Genomic DNA, 14,003 nt, shown 5'->3' with positions numbered 1-14,003 from the left:
CCTAAAAGCATTCCTCAGCCAGGTTTCTTTGCATTGTCATCGCTGTACAGTAACAAAGAAGAAGCATTTTGATGTTGTAGCCAGTCCAAGTGATGTTAATTCCATTTGTTTATAATAAAACACCATTCATAAAGCTGTAGACATTAAGTTGTAAATACAGTGGCTTTATTAATGGATAATAAATCATTTACTCTTGCCTTATAGATCAATCATGAGGTATTGATAAGAGCAGCGTTTGGGTTGCCAGGTTGTGAAAAATCCATATGTCTGGTGTTTAACTTTTCTGTTTGGTAGTAATAATGTTAGTTAATGTTAGCTAGTCTGCAAATAAGAAATGTCAGTGGGTCATTAATAAAGGTAACATATCTGCAGCTGCACATGGTAATGAAAGGCTTCTGGTGTATAAAGCGTCAAATCAGTTCAACCGCTAAAAGGAATTTTTCACAACCTGGCAATTATTAATGGCTTATAATTTATTAATCATCATTAGAAACAACAGTATGAAAGATAGACTTTAAAAATGTTACTATAATGAAACAAAGGTAAAATGGAGAACGCTTAAGACAACTTTCAGGCTCTATTTGTGACACTTGGGTGGATTCACCATTTATATTTAAATGAAAGCTTAAATAAAAACACTTGTTCTTGTAGCCTAATGGGAGTGTTGTTTGAGCCTTTGTTCAGTGTAGGAATCTAATACGGATTATCTCAGCCTCTCTTTTAGTGATTGGCTGATTGGTGTAGATTTAAATACAAGAAATTGATTGGGGGATAGTGGCTTTTACCTGAATTCACCTCATCAGCAGTGACATGTCGCACATTCACAATATTCAGTGCCTCGGTGGTGATCAGCAGCTGGAGGTCCCAGTTAATTTATTGTTTAATTGAACCCAGCATCACTGCCTGTGCACCTTCCTAACGTACATTAAACAGCAGCTGTAGCTCCTGTCCGAGTCAGTTGAACAGGCACTGATGCCCACTATCCGTCACTTTGAGCTCCAGCACCGCGGCCGGTTGGACAGCGACCAGTGAGCGTCCTCCTCAGCATCACCGCGGCTCCGCCAATCAGAGCGCAGCTCGGGGCAGATTAACCCAAGCAGCCCCGGTGCTGCTGTGTAGTAGCAACCTCAGACACAAGCCCTTGCCTCCGATCCTCGTGGACCCAGTCTGGGCAGATGGGGGATTGTTTGGGTTAACCCAGGTCAAAATAACAGGAAATTCATAATTGCCTCTTTTGAAATTTAGTTTTAGTTTTCAAAGGCGAAACAGGAGGGAGATGGATGCTCGCTCGATAATAGGAGAAAGCACGGATGCGATAGTGATGGATGATTCTCCCACAGATGAAAGGGATATTCAGGAGGCTTGCCAAAGGTAGGTTGTGTTTTTTTTTTGTCTCAGGATCTTTCTGTAGCTTATTGGGGAACTTGATTAGTGGAGTAAAAAAATAAAAGAGATTTACAGTGAGTAGACGTGGATGTGTTTTTACCCTCCTGTGGCCGTTGTGAGTATTGTTCAATGACACTCAATCCAGCTGTGTTTCTGCTGTGGACAATAAGATTATGTGCAGGATATGATTTCTGCTCTTGTTATTTTTCCATAACAGTATCATAATTGTTTTCTCAGGATCACTGACTTCTGATTATGTTGCTGTGTTTGTGCTGTTGAAACCAAAAGATGCACATGCGCTGTTGTCAACTTACTTTTCACAATTTATGTTTGGTAATCACAAAATTTACATGTTTCGTATTATCTTCTTTAATTTACAATCATAAGAAGGATTTTATCTCCTTTTTTTTCTTTTTTTTTCTTTAAAGATATACAGTATGCAGTAATACATAAACTCTGTTTCACACTCACACTGCAGTTGACTCAAGGACTGTGAGGTCTGTTGTGTCATCAGCCTCCTGCTTCGGTCACACCGGCTCTCTGGGTCACTGCTGTCACCCTGTCACTCACTCCATGCAGCAGCCCTACATATATATATATATATATATAAAGAAAATCAAATGGCCGAGAGGCTTCAAACATGAAATTGGGGCTGGAAACAGCTGAGGCCTGCCACTCTTTAGTTCAACAACAGGCCACATTTGTGCCCCTCCAAGAAGGGTCCTCTCTGCAGATCCTCAAGCCCTTTTCCTCTAATAATACCCCCTCACAGGAGCAGCTCAGGCTTTATAAGAAGGTTAACAGTTTGCCTCCTGCATACAGACTGAGCTTTAGTCCTGTTTTGGGTGTGGGTGTGTGTGTGTGTGTGTGTGTGTGTGTGTGTGTGTGTGTGTGTGCGTGTGTGCGTGCGTGCGTGCGTGTGTGTGTGTGTGATTGGCAGTTCAGGAGATGTTTGAGGACATGACACTGACTGGCGTCCAGAGAGTTGATGAAAGAGACATGTGCTGTAGAACGGGTGAAAGACAGGCCTAAAGGCAGACAGACGGGAGAGCAGAGAGCGCTGACACGACTGTAGCCTCAGAGAGACTTTGTTGAGTCTCCTTGCTGGAGTCTTTTAAATGCCTTAAAGCTTAGTTTGGCTCCAAATCAGCAACTCATGCACTTTACAACAACTATAGTCAAACTCAGCTCTGACCACAGTAACATTACAGCAAGTACATTTTGCTAATAATACTTGTGTGTATTTTAACTTAAGTAACATTTTCAAGGCAAAACCTTTACTTGCAACAGAAAATTTTCACAGTGCGATATTTCTATATTTACTTGCGTAAAGGATGTGAACGCTTCTTCCAGCACTGCCTACACTCAGTTGCTGGTTAGTGAATTGCACCTCACAGAAACTGATGCAGTCTAATGGAACAGTCCTGCAATAAATGCTACGTTCATCAACGTTATAATCTTCCCTTTTTCAGTTGAAACTGTTGGTGTTGGTTCAAATTTATGGTTATGTTGGAGGTTGTAGTCTGTGGTGATGCTGAACTGTAATACTGAGAGGTGTTTCTTATATCTGGTTTACAGCCATTGTTATTGCCGGGCCTTTGTGTACAGATTTAGGAGGCCATTGTGATGTCAGTCAGTGTCTGTTTTTGTTTTTGGAGCATCTCGGTGACACCTTACTGGATGTATTTTTGTATTCATGCACTGAAATATTGATGAGCTCCACACATTGCTCTCCTCATATGTGTGTGTGCACACACTGGCCAGCCCTGTGAAAAACCACCAAAGAGGAGTAATAGGCTTAAATACTCATATCTTGAACCCTGTGGTGAGGAGGCAGCCAGGCACAGGTTACACAGTATCTGCTAATAATTCAGTGTATATTCCAAACTGCACTGACTTCTGAATGGGTGGAGTTTATCGCGCTACAGCAACAGACATTGTGTTCAATTAGTTGACAGTGTTGACTTCCAAATTGTTTTTATGAGTGTATTTACTCACTCACTCCAGCTTCTAAATAGGCTAAACCAAATGACAAACATTTGCTATGTGACTTAGAGCTGCTGAGGACACTGTGAGCTATTTATTATTTAGATCATGTTACAGTTTTATTGTGATAGAAAGAAAAAAATACTGCGGTTTGGTTCCTCACTGAGCTCCGCCATTAATCAGCTCCGTAATCCCTCTGCTACCGTATACCACCAATTCAGCGGACCACTCATCATCTGTGCGCCTTATTATGGGATGCAAATAAAACTGTGTGAGGTCATTCAGGCTCTGTTGACTTACTCTGTCGCCATGGTGACAAGACAGGAAATGCGGTTGCATCCAGTCTACTGTGGAAAAACAAGCATGTGGTAGACTATGGAGACCTCATGGCCCCTTCACTGAAGCACAGCCAGGGCGTCAGTTCAGCTGGGTCCATTTATTTACTCTAGCTTCAAAATCATGAGACCATAAGAGTTTTTAAAATCAAAATTCTGGAAAAAGGTGAAAAAAAAAGTAAAATAAATGATTCTATCTGATTGAAAGGCAAGACTGTGATCAGATTTAATTCCTTAATATGTAGTTTCTCCCTTTAAGTAGATCTAAGGTTGGAAAACAGTCTTTTTCCACAATGACAATATTGCACTGACTATATTCAGTATCATCTTGTTCCATCTCTTCCTTTTAGCTATATTATAGTATGTACACTTTTAACAGGACGTTTATATGAGTGATTGAGATTCCACAGCCATGCTAGCAGCTCTGTGAGTCAGTAGGATTCATCCTCTGGGGACCATGAGTGTCTGTACAAAATTTCATGTATATCCTGCCAGTGTGCGTAAAAACAGACAATTTCTTAAGTTTCATAAAGTGAGCTTGCAACATATTCTATAGGAAGGAGAAAGGAATATGTTACAGCCTCAGACTGGAGAAGCGTATCATTACACAGGTAACTGGAGTGTTCTCCTGACTGCTGCCATAACCCATGAGTCATCACTCAGTCTCATGATATCTATCCTGGACAGCCACCGACTTTTTTTAAATAATTGGGCCTTGTTGCATCGAGTTGCCACCATGTGTTAGAAATCCATTCCTTACCTCATTAGTTCTGCTGGCCCGTTCAGTTCTCCGTGGAATATGAGGAGAAGCTGAAAAAAGAATATAATCAAGAAGCTGAGATGTCAGTCAATGTGTAGTGGGAGAGATACAAGCTCATGCCTAAGTTTTATAAACAGCCTGAACTTCCTCACTTTAAAAGGACTCTGTTGCTTTGATGCATTTTTCTCGTACTTATCTGTCACTTTTCTCTTCTCTTCTCTTCAGTGAGATCCCAGCAGTTTCTCTGTGCCCCCCTGACAGCGACTGCTCTGCCGAGGCCCCGTTGACAGTCATCCAGTGTGAAGGGGAGCTATGTGACAGCTGCAGCAGCCTCGGCAGACCCTCTTCGTCCTGCCAGCTTTATCACCAAGTATGCCTGAACACTGACTGTACTGCGTGGTGTTTAGGACAGATATATGGGGAACCATTCAAATGGGCCCAGAATGTCTAAAAAGAAAAAGAGTTAGAAATAGATCCAGGATTTGACATGTGTACAATTTCTGTATATTATGTTGTCTTTTCTCCTTTAGGTCCCCCAGGGTCCTCGATCCGGGGCCTACGACTCAGCGCAGCCCCAAAAATGCTCCCACTGCAGCCATCATGGGCCAATCAAACCAAACACCTGCCATGACTGTAAGTCAAACACAACTGGTCCTCATGCTGAAGGAGGTGTAGTGGTGAAAGTGGGACATAGCTGTAGTTCTGCTCATCAGACATCACGTCACGGCGCGGTGAGGTGCCACTGGCTGCACGGGTCAAATGAGAGCGGGACACAGAAACCAACACAGCGACACGTGGTGACAGTAAGGTGCATTTCAAGGACACGGTTTGACATTTTGGTATAATATGCTTATTCGCTTTCTTTCACAAGAAGATTGATACCACTCTGTGAGTGTGTGAGTAGTGGCAATCTTCTCATCTAACTCTTAGGAAACGAATAAGCACATATCCAAAAACTATCCTTCTAAGGACACTTTAGGTGGCATCCTTTTCAAATTTGTGTGTGGAGTCATTATTATAATTAACTCTTCAACTATTAACAGGGATGGAGGACTCTACTGCATTCTTAGACAGTAAGTACTGAAACCAATTTTCACTATAAAGCCCAAATCTATTGCAAATCACACTTCCTCTGATCATAATAATGAATCGTTACTCAGTGCCACCGACAGCTTCTTCTTCTGTGGTTTTCTATTTGGCAGTTATTCCCAGGTGATAGTGGACTACCCGTTAGCAGTGTTGGTGGGTTGTGCTGTTCTGCTGCTGGGATGCTCATTGGCCGGACTCTTCATCGGTCCACTGCCTGACTTCTCTGACCCGCTGCTGGTGAGTCTCTCACACACACACACACACACACACCACACACACACACACACACACCACACACACACACACACACAACACACACACACACACACACACACACACACACACACACACACACACACACACACACACACACACACACACACACACACATACAAAAGCATACAGTTGATAAAATGTAATCCTAAAGTCTCCCTTGTTGCAGCACATGCATCCGTGCTGTCATGCTTCTGTCAGCTCTACAATACAAACCTCCCTCACGACCTTAGGCTGAGTGTTAATTACTGTTTCCCTAATGACTCACAGTCTCAGCCGCATCCATTTACCTCAGTCTCATGTCAGATCCAATGGACCGCGCTGAATTAGATCACACTCGCTGTCATCTTAATTAAATACATCTTCTCACCTATGAGATGCAGGTGTACAGGACAGAGGGCGATTAAGAAATTGCTCTGAAAAACACAACATGTGATTCACAACAATGTGCTGTCAATGAGTAATCTGAAAAGATTCACATACAAAATGAATATTGGGTTATACAAGGTTTTCTGTTTCGTGAGTGTAGGGCTCTTTCTTTTGAGGGTGCTTGTGATGCTGATTAATTCAGTGAGCTGCTGCAGTGCATTGATGGGCACCAGCATTTACACTGTCTCTAGCTTTGATGTCTGTGTGTGTGTGATTGTGTGTGGGTGTGTGTGTCCTTTCTACAGGGTTTTGAGCCACGGGGAACATACATCGGAGTTCGCCAGTCCAGCCTGTCCGAGCTGCAGGAGAACACTGGCCCGGGGAAAACTCTGTCTCCTTTACCGCAGCAGCTCAGCAAAAGGTCAGCAGAGAGTTTCAGTAGAGTGCTGGGTTTCTGCACAGGGGGACTGCACCACACAGATGGTTTCCAAATGGATATGAGCTGCACACATAGAGCAGTTGTGGTCATGTTGTGGTGTGTATGCACAGGGGTGTGTGTTTGTAATAAGTCAGGGCTTGACAGTAGAAATAAAATAGACTATGAGAATATAGGTAGAAGAACATATGATTAAATGTAGGGAGAGTCAATATCATTCCATTATATCAAATTATGAAAGCTGCTCTAACCATATTTTTTATATTAACAATCACATGACTGCAGCTTTTTTGTGCCTTTCAGCTCGTTGTTTTGGTGTCACAGCCTGCAACTCTATCTTTTGTTCACTATTACCAATCTCTGCAGCAACTGTTTGCTAACACGTTCAGGCCTACAGTATCTATCAACTGAAAAGCTAATAATCTGACTGGTGTTGTGTTTACAGCTTGTTTCTGTTGCCCACAAGTGGCCGAAAAAAAACAACAATTAATGCTTGTTTAAAATGACTCAATTGTGAATATAATCAGTTTTATACTTGTTCGAAATAAAATGTATGCGTTTGATGACCCGGAAAATGTGTGTGTGTGTGTTTTACCTGTGCTATAGTTTTACGGCTCCTGCCAACGGAGACAGTAGTGATGGGCAAGACACCTCCAGACTTCGATTCAAGAGGATGCTGGCAAGAGACTCGTCTCCAAACACCTTCCTGTGTGATACTCCAGGTGGGTCAGTCCTGATGAGGTCATCCCTTTCAATAAACTATTAATTCAGTGATGATAATAATAAAAAATCTTAGGTAAAACTGAGAACAGAAACAATGGCAATAACAACCACATCAAAATAACAACCATAACCTTAATTGTAGATTTGTTGCTATGTGAAGCAGCTTATGTAACACAGTTGGCTCCAGTACACTCAGCGATGCGGTAAATTAAATGGAAATATTAAAACAATGTAAATATGATGGGTGCCAATTCTGCGATTAAGCAAATTTTCATAAATAATGTGAGCTGAATGAAAACCCTCCAGCTTCTTAGGGAGTAATCAGCATCCCCCAGCAAAAGGGAAACAATACACCATAATAAACAACGGTAACAACTTAATAGTTAAAAGCATATGTAGAAAAAATAGTAAGATAGTAAGAAGATGTGAATAATAGCTTTTAGTGTGGCTTCAAAGAGAACAGTTTGCCGAGTGCTTTTTCTTTGGGCAGGTTATCCAGGATATTCTTCTTTCAGCTCTACTTTGAAATAGTGTGCTGGTAGATCAAAGACTATACTTGTGTTTGCCCCATAAAAACACAGAAAGCTCCCTGAATGGTTTTATTAGCACCTCCGAGCCTTGGGCTTTTTCATTATATGATGCCTAATTTTTATTCAATACAGGCAGCAGGATATAACACACATGAAATTGGTTGTCAGCCTGGTTTTACTTTTATGAATGTATACCCCCTCAAAGTTTAACCATTTTGAACATTTCTAACCAACCCTATGACCGATTAGTCACTGCTAGTCATCCTGTTACTGTACATTGAACCCATCTGTCTGTCTCCATGCAGGCGAGCGTTTGGCCCAGCTGGTGTTCCGATCAGAAAACTCAGCCAGTCTCTGGAGCCTGAAGGCCATCCACGCCATGTGTGAGATGGAGCAATCCAGGGTTCGCTCTGATCTACTCAGCCCTTCATGTCACCTGTAGTCCTCTGCCTTTAGCCATCACCCTCTGTCAATCTCTACCCTCCCCTCTACCCGTCACATTTGAATGCTCTGCAGCAATTAAAAAACACTATTTTGTGTACATTACCTTTTGTACATAAATTCCCTTTTCATTTCAAAACTGGGCATGCGTTCAAAAAAATCTTTCCCTCGTCTGATTCAGATTCGCTCCCAGGCTCAGTTCCAGGACCTGTGCCAGCAGCATGTGAGGGTGGAGGCTGAGGGAACGTCCAGGAGCGGCTGTTGTCCGAGCTGGTCTCTGGGGAATTACTTGGCTGTCCTCACTAATTCCTCCTGCTGCCTCAGCCTCACCTCACACCAAGTACTGTAGCCTTCTTTTCATTTTTAACATTAGCATACAAACAAATTACCATATAAATTATAATCATTAACATGAGGTTTTACTAAATAGCACATTACAGTACTTTTTTTCATTGTGAAAGGTTGTTCTTGACCAAATAATCTTGAATCAAAGTCCAATTACTAGCTTTTTTCCCCTCATCAGTGGATTTGCTCAGAAAAAAGTCTGTAAAGTGAACCTTGAATTACAGTAAGATTATGTTAAGTCCATTTGTTTGTTTAGAGGTATTTGTTTAATTATTGTCAATAAATTAATAACACATATACAACATGTTTTGTATCAGACCCTCACAGAAGATAGATGTAGGATTCACTCATAGTTTTACATTGTTTAACATTCATAAAGCAAAAAGTATTCAAAGAGAATTTCTAAACTGACAGCAGACTCAGTATACCACAATGCACAAAACCTCATGGGATATGTGAAGAAATTGGGAACTAAAGTTGAAGTTGATGATGTAGATTATAGGATTGTAATATCCTACATCTTATATTTTCCTTCCTCTCAACAAATCCCATGAAAAGACTGAAACTAACAATGACAGTGTCTGTGTAACTAAAGCCTGATATAGCCTGTTTCTAGAGTGGGCTGCTCCACTGTTGGCATCTTGGCAGTGCCTGACTCCCTAACTCCTGGCTAATCTAAAAGGACAAAGAGGTGGGTCATGTGTGGAACTGAGACTTTGGTGAAAGGTGGTTTGTGGCAAGCATACTCTCGCCCACCTGTCACTTAAAATGACGTGCCCTCAATTACGCATAACTGAGTTTTAAAATTTATATGGCTGAATTATATAAAAATCCACCAACTATACAGTTGTCATGAAGGCGTAAATTAGTTATAAGGACCAAAACCGTTTTTTGAACATGTTTATTTCTGCTGTAAATTTGGGCATTTTAACATGGAAGTCTATGGGGAATGACTCGCTTTTGGAGCCAGCCTCCAGTGGACTTTTTTTGCTTCATTTTTCAGCCCCAGAGCTTGTTGCTTGGAAAATTCTCACTAGGGTATTATATAGTACAAGTATTAACCCGCCACTGAAAACAATCCTCAATAAACGCACTATTTCCTCTTGTTTGAGTAAACATTTGCTAAAAACTACATTGCCCAGCTGTTTCAGGAAACCAATTAGCCTTTTTAAAAATGTAACAACATACTGTACATGCTATATATTTTTAAAGATTGGTTTTTCGTATTTTCATGGGAATTGCTGGCAATATAAAAACTATAGAATAACAGCACCCTCTTTCAGCAAGGGAAATTGATAGTATTGTAGTGTCTGAATGTAATTTCATTTCCTCCCTTTTACACCAGGTTTCTGAGTCTCTGAACCTTCTACGGACGTGCGCTCTGTACTATCATGAAGGACATCTAGTTGAAGCCTGTGTGGACAGACCCAAACATGGCAGCTGTTCCTCTGTCCCATCCCGCTGCAAACAATCACGTGTGGTGTTCCAGATCCTGCACTTCCTGGTTGATAAAGACTTCCTTGGGCCACAGACTGTTGAATACCAAATCCCAACACTGAAGTACAGCCTTCTGTTCTTACCCGTCGACAAAGGGGAACACATGATGGAGATGTATATGAGCAGTCTTGAAGGCAGGGATTTGACCTACAATAATACCACTATCACTGGCATGGACTTCGGCATCAAGCAGACACTGTTCAAGCATTACCTTGCAAGAGATTCAGTTTATCCTGTCCTAGCTGTTGTTTGTCTTCTCTTCACTATGGCTCTTTATCTCCACTCTCTCTTCATAGTAGCATTATCTGTAATAGCAATCACAGGCTCCCTCCTGACCTCTTATTTCTTCTACAAAGTAGCATTTCGCCTGACTTTCTTCCCCCTGGTCAACCTCTCAGCAGCTCTTATCCTCTTGGGAAGCTGCTCCAATCAGGTTTTCATCTTTGCTGATTTCTGGAATCTGCAGCTATCCCAGAACCCCTCAGCCTCCCTGGAGAAGAGAGTATACAGAGCTTTGCAGGAAGTCGGCTATTTGATTCTAGCGTCCGGGCTGACCTCCAGCGCAGCGTTTTTCTCTGGTTATCTCAGCAGCATCACAGCAATCAGATGTTTCTCTGTTTATCTCGGAACTGCCTCTTTCATCAGCTCACTCCTGGCGTTAGTGTGGCTGCCGTGCTCATTTGTTCTGCGGGAGCGCTACACTGAGGCATCCTCTGCATCGCTGGCAGTGCAGGGATGGAAACCATGCTGCTCCAAAAACACCGGCGGCTTCTGGGATACAAGCTCACGCAAGAAATGCCTCTTCACTCTCGGCCAGAAGCTGAGAGAATTAAAGCGAGGGTTCACTGACACTTCAAATTTATTATTTCTGAAAATTTTGCCATGTGGAGTGGTAAAGTTTAGGTACATCTGGGTGTGCTGGTTTGCAGTGCTCGCTGCCGGGGGCACTTACATGTCCTGCATTGACCCAGGCATGAAGCTGCCCACCTTAGAAAGCAAGGTCACCCAGCTTTTCCGCTCCAGTCACCCGTTTGAAAGATATGACGCAGAATATCGCCACATGTTTATGTTTGAAAGACAGAGAAATGGAGAGGATAAACCTGTTACATTAAAGCTTGTTTGGGGCATCAAGCCAACAGATAACGGGGATCACTTTAACCCTAAAAGCAATGGGTCTTTGGTTCTCGACCCAGACTTTAACATGAGCCAACCAGATGCTCAGGTCTGGTTAAGGGACCTGTGTGGAAGGGTCCAGAATCAAAGCTTTTATTCCCCCCCATCACCTGAGGATAGAAACGTTATGACAGACAATATCTGTCTTGTGGAGCAGCTAATACACTGGGTATCTGTCAGACGGTGCTCAGAGAGTGATGACGCCCTTCACTTCTGCTGTAATGACATCCCTTTCCCCTACCCTCCCAGTGTTTTTGAGAACTGCCTCAGCATGATGCTGGCAGAGAGGTACGCTGAGGGCCATCTGGCCCACAGCGGAGGTCTGTACTTCCAGCCAGATGGCAGGGTCGCTGCCCTCGTGTTGGCATTCAAAACCACATACCTCTACAGCTTCAACTTCAGCAGAACCAGTGCTTTTTACAGAGAAATCCTGACGTGGTTTAACAAAGAAATCTCAGGAGCCCCACAAGGACTCGAGAACGGCTGGTTCATCAGTCAGCTGTCTCTTTTTGATCTACAACAATCCTTGAGCTCAGAGACTCTGGTAGTAGCTGGCTTCTCAGTAGCTATCACATTTGTGTTGCTTCTTTTAACCACCTGGAATATTCCACTGAGCATATATGGCACTGTAGCTGTCGGAGGCAGTGTGTTTGTCACTGTCGGCCTCCTGGTTCTTCTTGAATGGCAGCTGAGCGGCATTGAGGCTCTGTTTATATCATCAGCAGCAGGACTTTCTGTTGACTTTATAGCTAACTACTGCATATCCTACAGCTTGGCTCCTCATTCAGACAAAATTGGAAAAGTAGCACACTCCACTAAAAGGATGGGATGTCCTGTAGCAATAGTTTCTGGTGCATTTTTCTCAATGGGGATCATCATGTTGCCTGCCACAGCGTTGCTGTTCAGAAAACTGGGGATTTTTCTGTTTTTGGTGAAATGTGTAGCATGTGGATTTGCAACCTTCTTTTTCCAGTCCCTGTGCTGTTTTTTTGGACCCCAGAAAAACTGTGGAACAATCACGCTGCCGTGTTTTTCGGACCAGGCTGACGGCGTACTGTCAACTTGCTCGGCAGCAGAACCTGGTTCCTCCTCGGCTGCTAATGGTGACTTTGGCAGATCTAGAGTGAGGAGGAGTTATGACAAAGAAGCAGGTGGCTATCTCTACCCCAACCACCAACGTCAGCACAGACAGAAACAGATTGGAGCAGGAGGAGGGGGAGGAGGTGGTGGGGGTGGGGGCAGAGGGCCAGAGCAGTATGAGCTGCAGCCGCTGGCTTATCGGCTGAGTGACAGCTTTGAGAACAGCACCTGCACCAGTAAACTGTCCAACCGGCCCTCTGTGCTCTCTGATGAGATCGAATATTGCGGGAGAGATGTGGGAGGAAATAGCATGGATGGGGAGAGTGAAGAGAGATGCAGTCGTCAACATAAGATCTACCAACCACCTCCAGCCCTCCAGACTTCATCACCTTACAAAGAAAACACCCTGCGGCCTGTGGGGCCGGCCCAAGAGGACCTCGCCAAGGACAAGCTGCTGTGTAAGACATGCAGAGGTCAGCCTGGTGGGGTGACTCACTGGGGCAATACATCTTTCTCCTCATCTTCCAGCATACAGGAGACTATAATCAGCCACACACTGGAGACCATTGACCAGCCATCTCTCAGCACAGAGGAACAAACCACACAGGAGCATCTCCATCACCACTCCCACAAAGAGCACCTCTCCTCCTTGTCCCAGAGCTCTTGCGAGGGTCTGGAGGATTCCTGTGAAACATGCCTCAGCGACATCGAGCCTGGGCCTTCAAACCCACAGCAACATGAAGAAGGAGAGGCTCAGTTACAACCAGGATACCTAAACGGGAAGAGAGATACGCTTCGCCTCTCACTGAAAGAAACTGTTTATGAGACTTGTAATAAGGGCCGCACCAGTCAGAGTGAAGAAGTGGTTATTTTACCCAACAGTAAGCCAGACTTACCAGATGTTTGGATAAAGAGAGATGGAAAACGGGAGGATACGTGTTGAGCAAAGTTGGAGGAATCTTTGCAAACACTGTGCATTAAATGCTCTGAATTTATATTAAAAAAAAAAAAAAAGGAATACAAAAGCATATACAAATTACAAAAGGAACATACAATGTTTCTTTTGTATAATACTCAAAGGAAATATAAGCTAACTGCAAATGTAACATGTGACAGCATGTTTGTCTTATGTTGCTGCTAAGGTTGTTACAGTTTCTGTCACAAATGAGGTCAAAGCATGAGTGTTTTTTCAGAAAAAGGTCAAATCAAAGCATGAGTTGTTCAACCCAGAATTTCCAGGAAGACCATAAAAGATGAAGCTTTCTTTTCTGCCATGATTTTGCACCAAAGTCACACTTGAAGAAACTACAGCTACAGGATGTCAGCAAAAAACAAACAAACAAAAAAACTACTAAAGTACTGCACCTGCTGCTGCAGAATTTACTTTGTGCCTGGAACTTTTTAACATCTGCACCGACTGGGTTATTAACAAATACAGTGCCACCTCTGTGCAACTGCTGGCCTTTCTCCATGCTGGAATTGACCTTAATGAGCCATATACATTCATGGACTTCATAATATTAAAAGATAAATGTGAGATATACAGAGAGAGAGATGCATTATGTGCGACTGTGTGCAGA

At 43.0% G+C, this 14,003-nt stretch overlaps 1 protein-coding gene across 1 annotated transcript; it reads left to right on the top strand.

Annotated features, from left to right (window-relative positions):
- The first annotated feature begins 1,175 nt into the window (after positions 1-1,175).
- On the top strand, positions 1,176-13,437 carry disp2 (dispatched RND transporter family member 2). Its single transcript, XM_022750548.1, has 10 exons — positions 1,176-1,371; positions 4,693-4,837; positions 4,998-5,275; positions 5,511-5,540; positions 5,670-5,793; positions 6,504-6,619; positions 7,241-7,356; positions 8,193-8,290; positions 8,510-8,668; positions 10,019-13,437. Exons 1-10 carry the CDS (start codon positions 1,277-1,279, stop codon positions 13,364-13,366), a joined length of 4,509 nt encoding a protein of 1,502 aa, XP_022606269.1. The 5' UTR covers positions 1,176-1,276; the 3' UTR covers positions 13,367-13,437.
- The last annotated feature ends 566 nt before the right edge of the window (positions 13,438-14,003 follow it).

Source organism: Seriola dumerili, unplaced genomic scaffold, assembly GCF_002260705.1.
Source record: "Seriola dumerili isolate Sdu_G_001 unplaced genomic scaffold, Sdu_1.0 BDQW01000149.1, whole genome shotgun sequence".
In the NCBI taxonomy this organism is placed as follows: Eukaryota; Metazoa; Chordata; class Actinopteri; order Carangiformes; family Carangidae; genus Seriola; species Seriola dumerili.
This window is presented reverse-complemented; position numbering and strand designations above follow the sequence as displayed.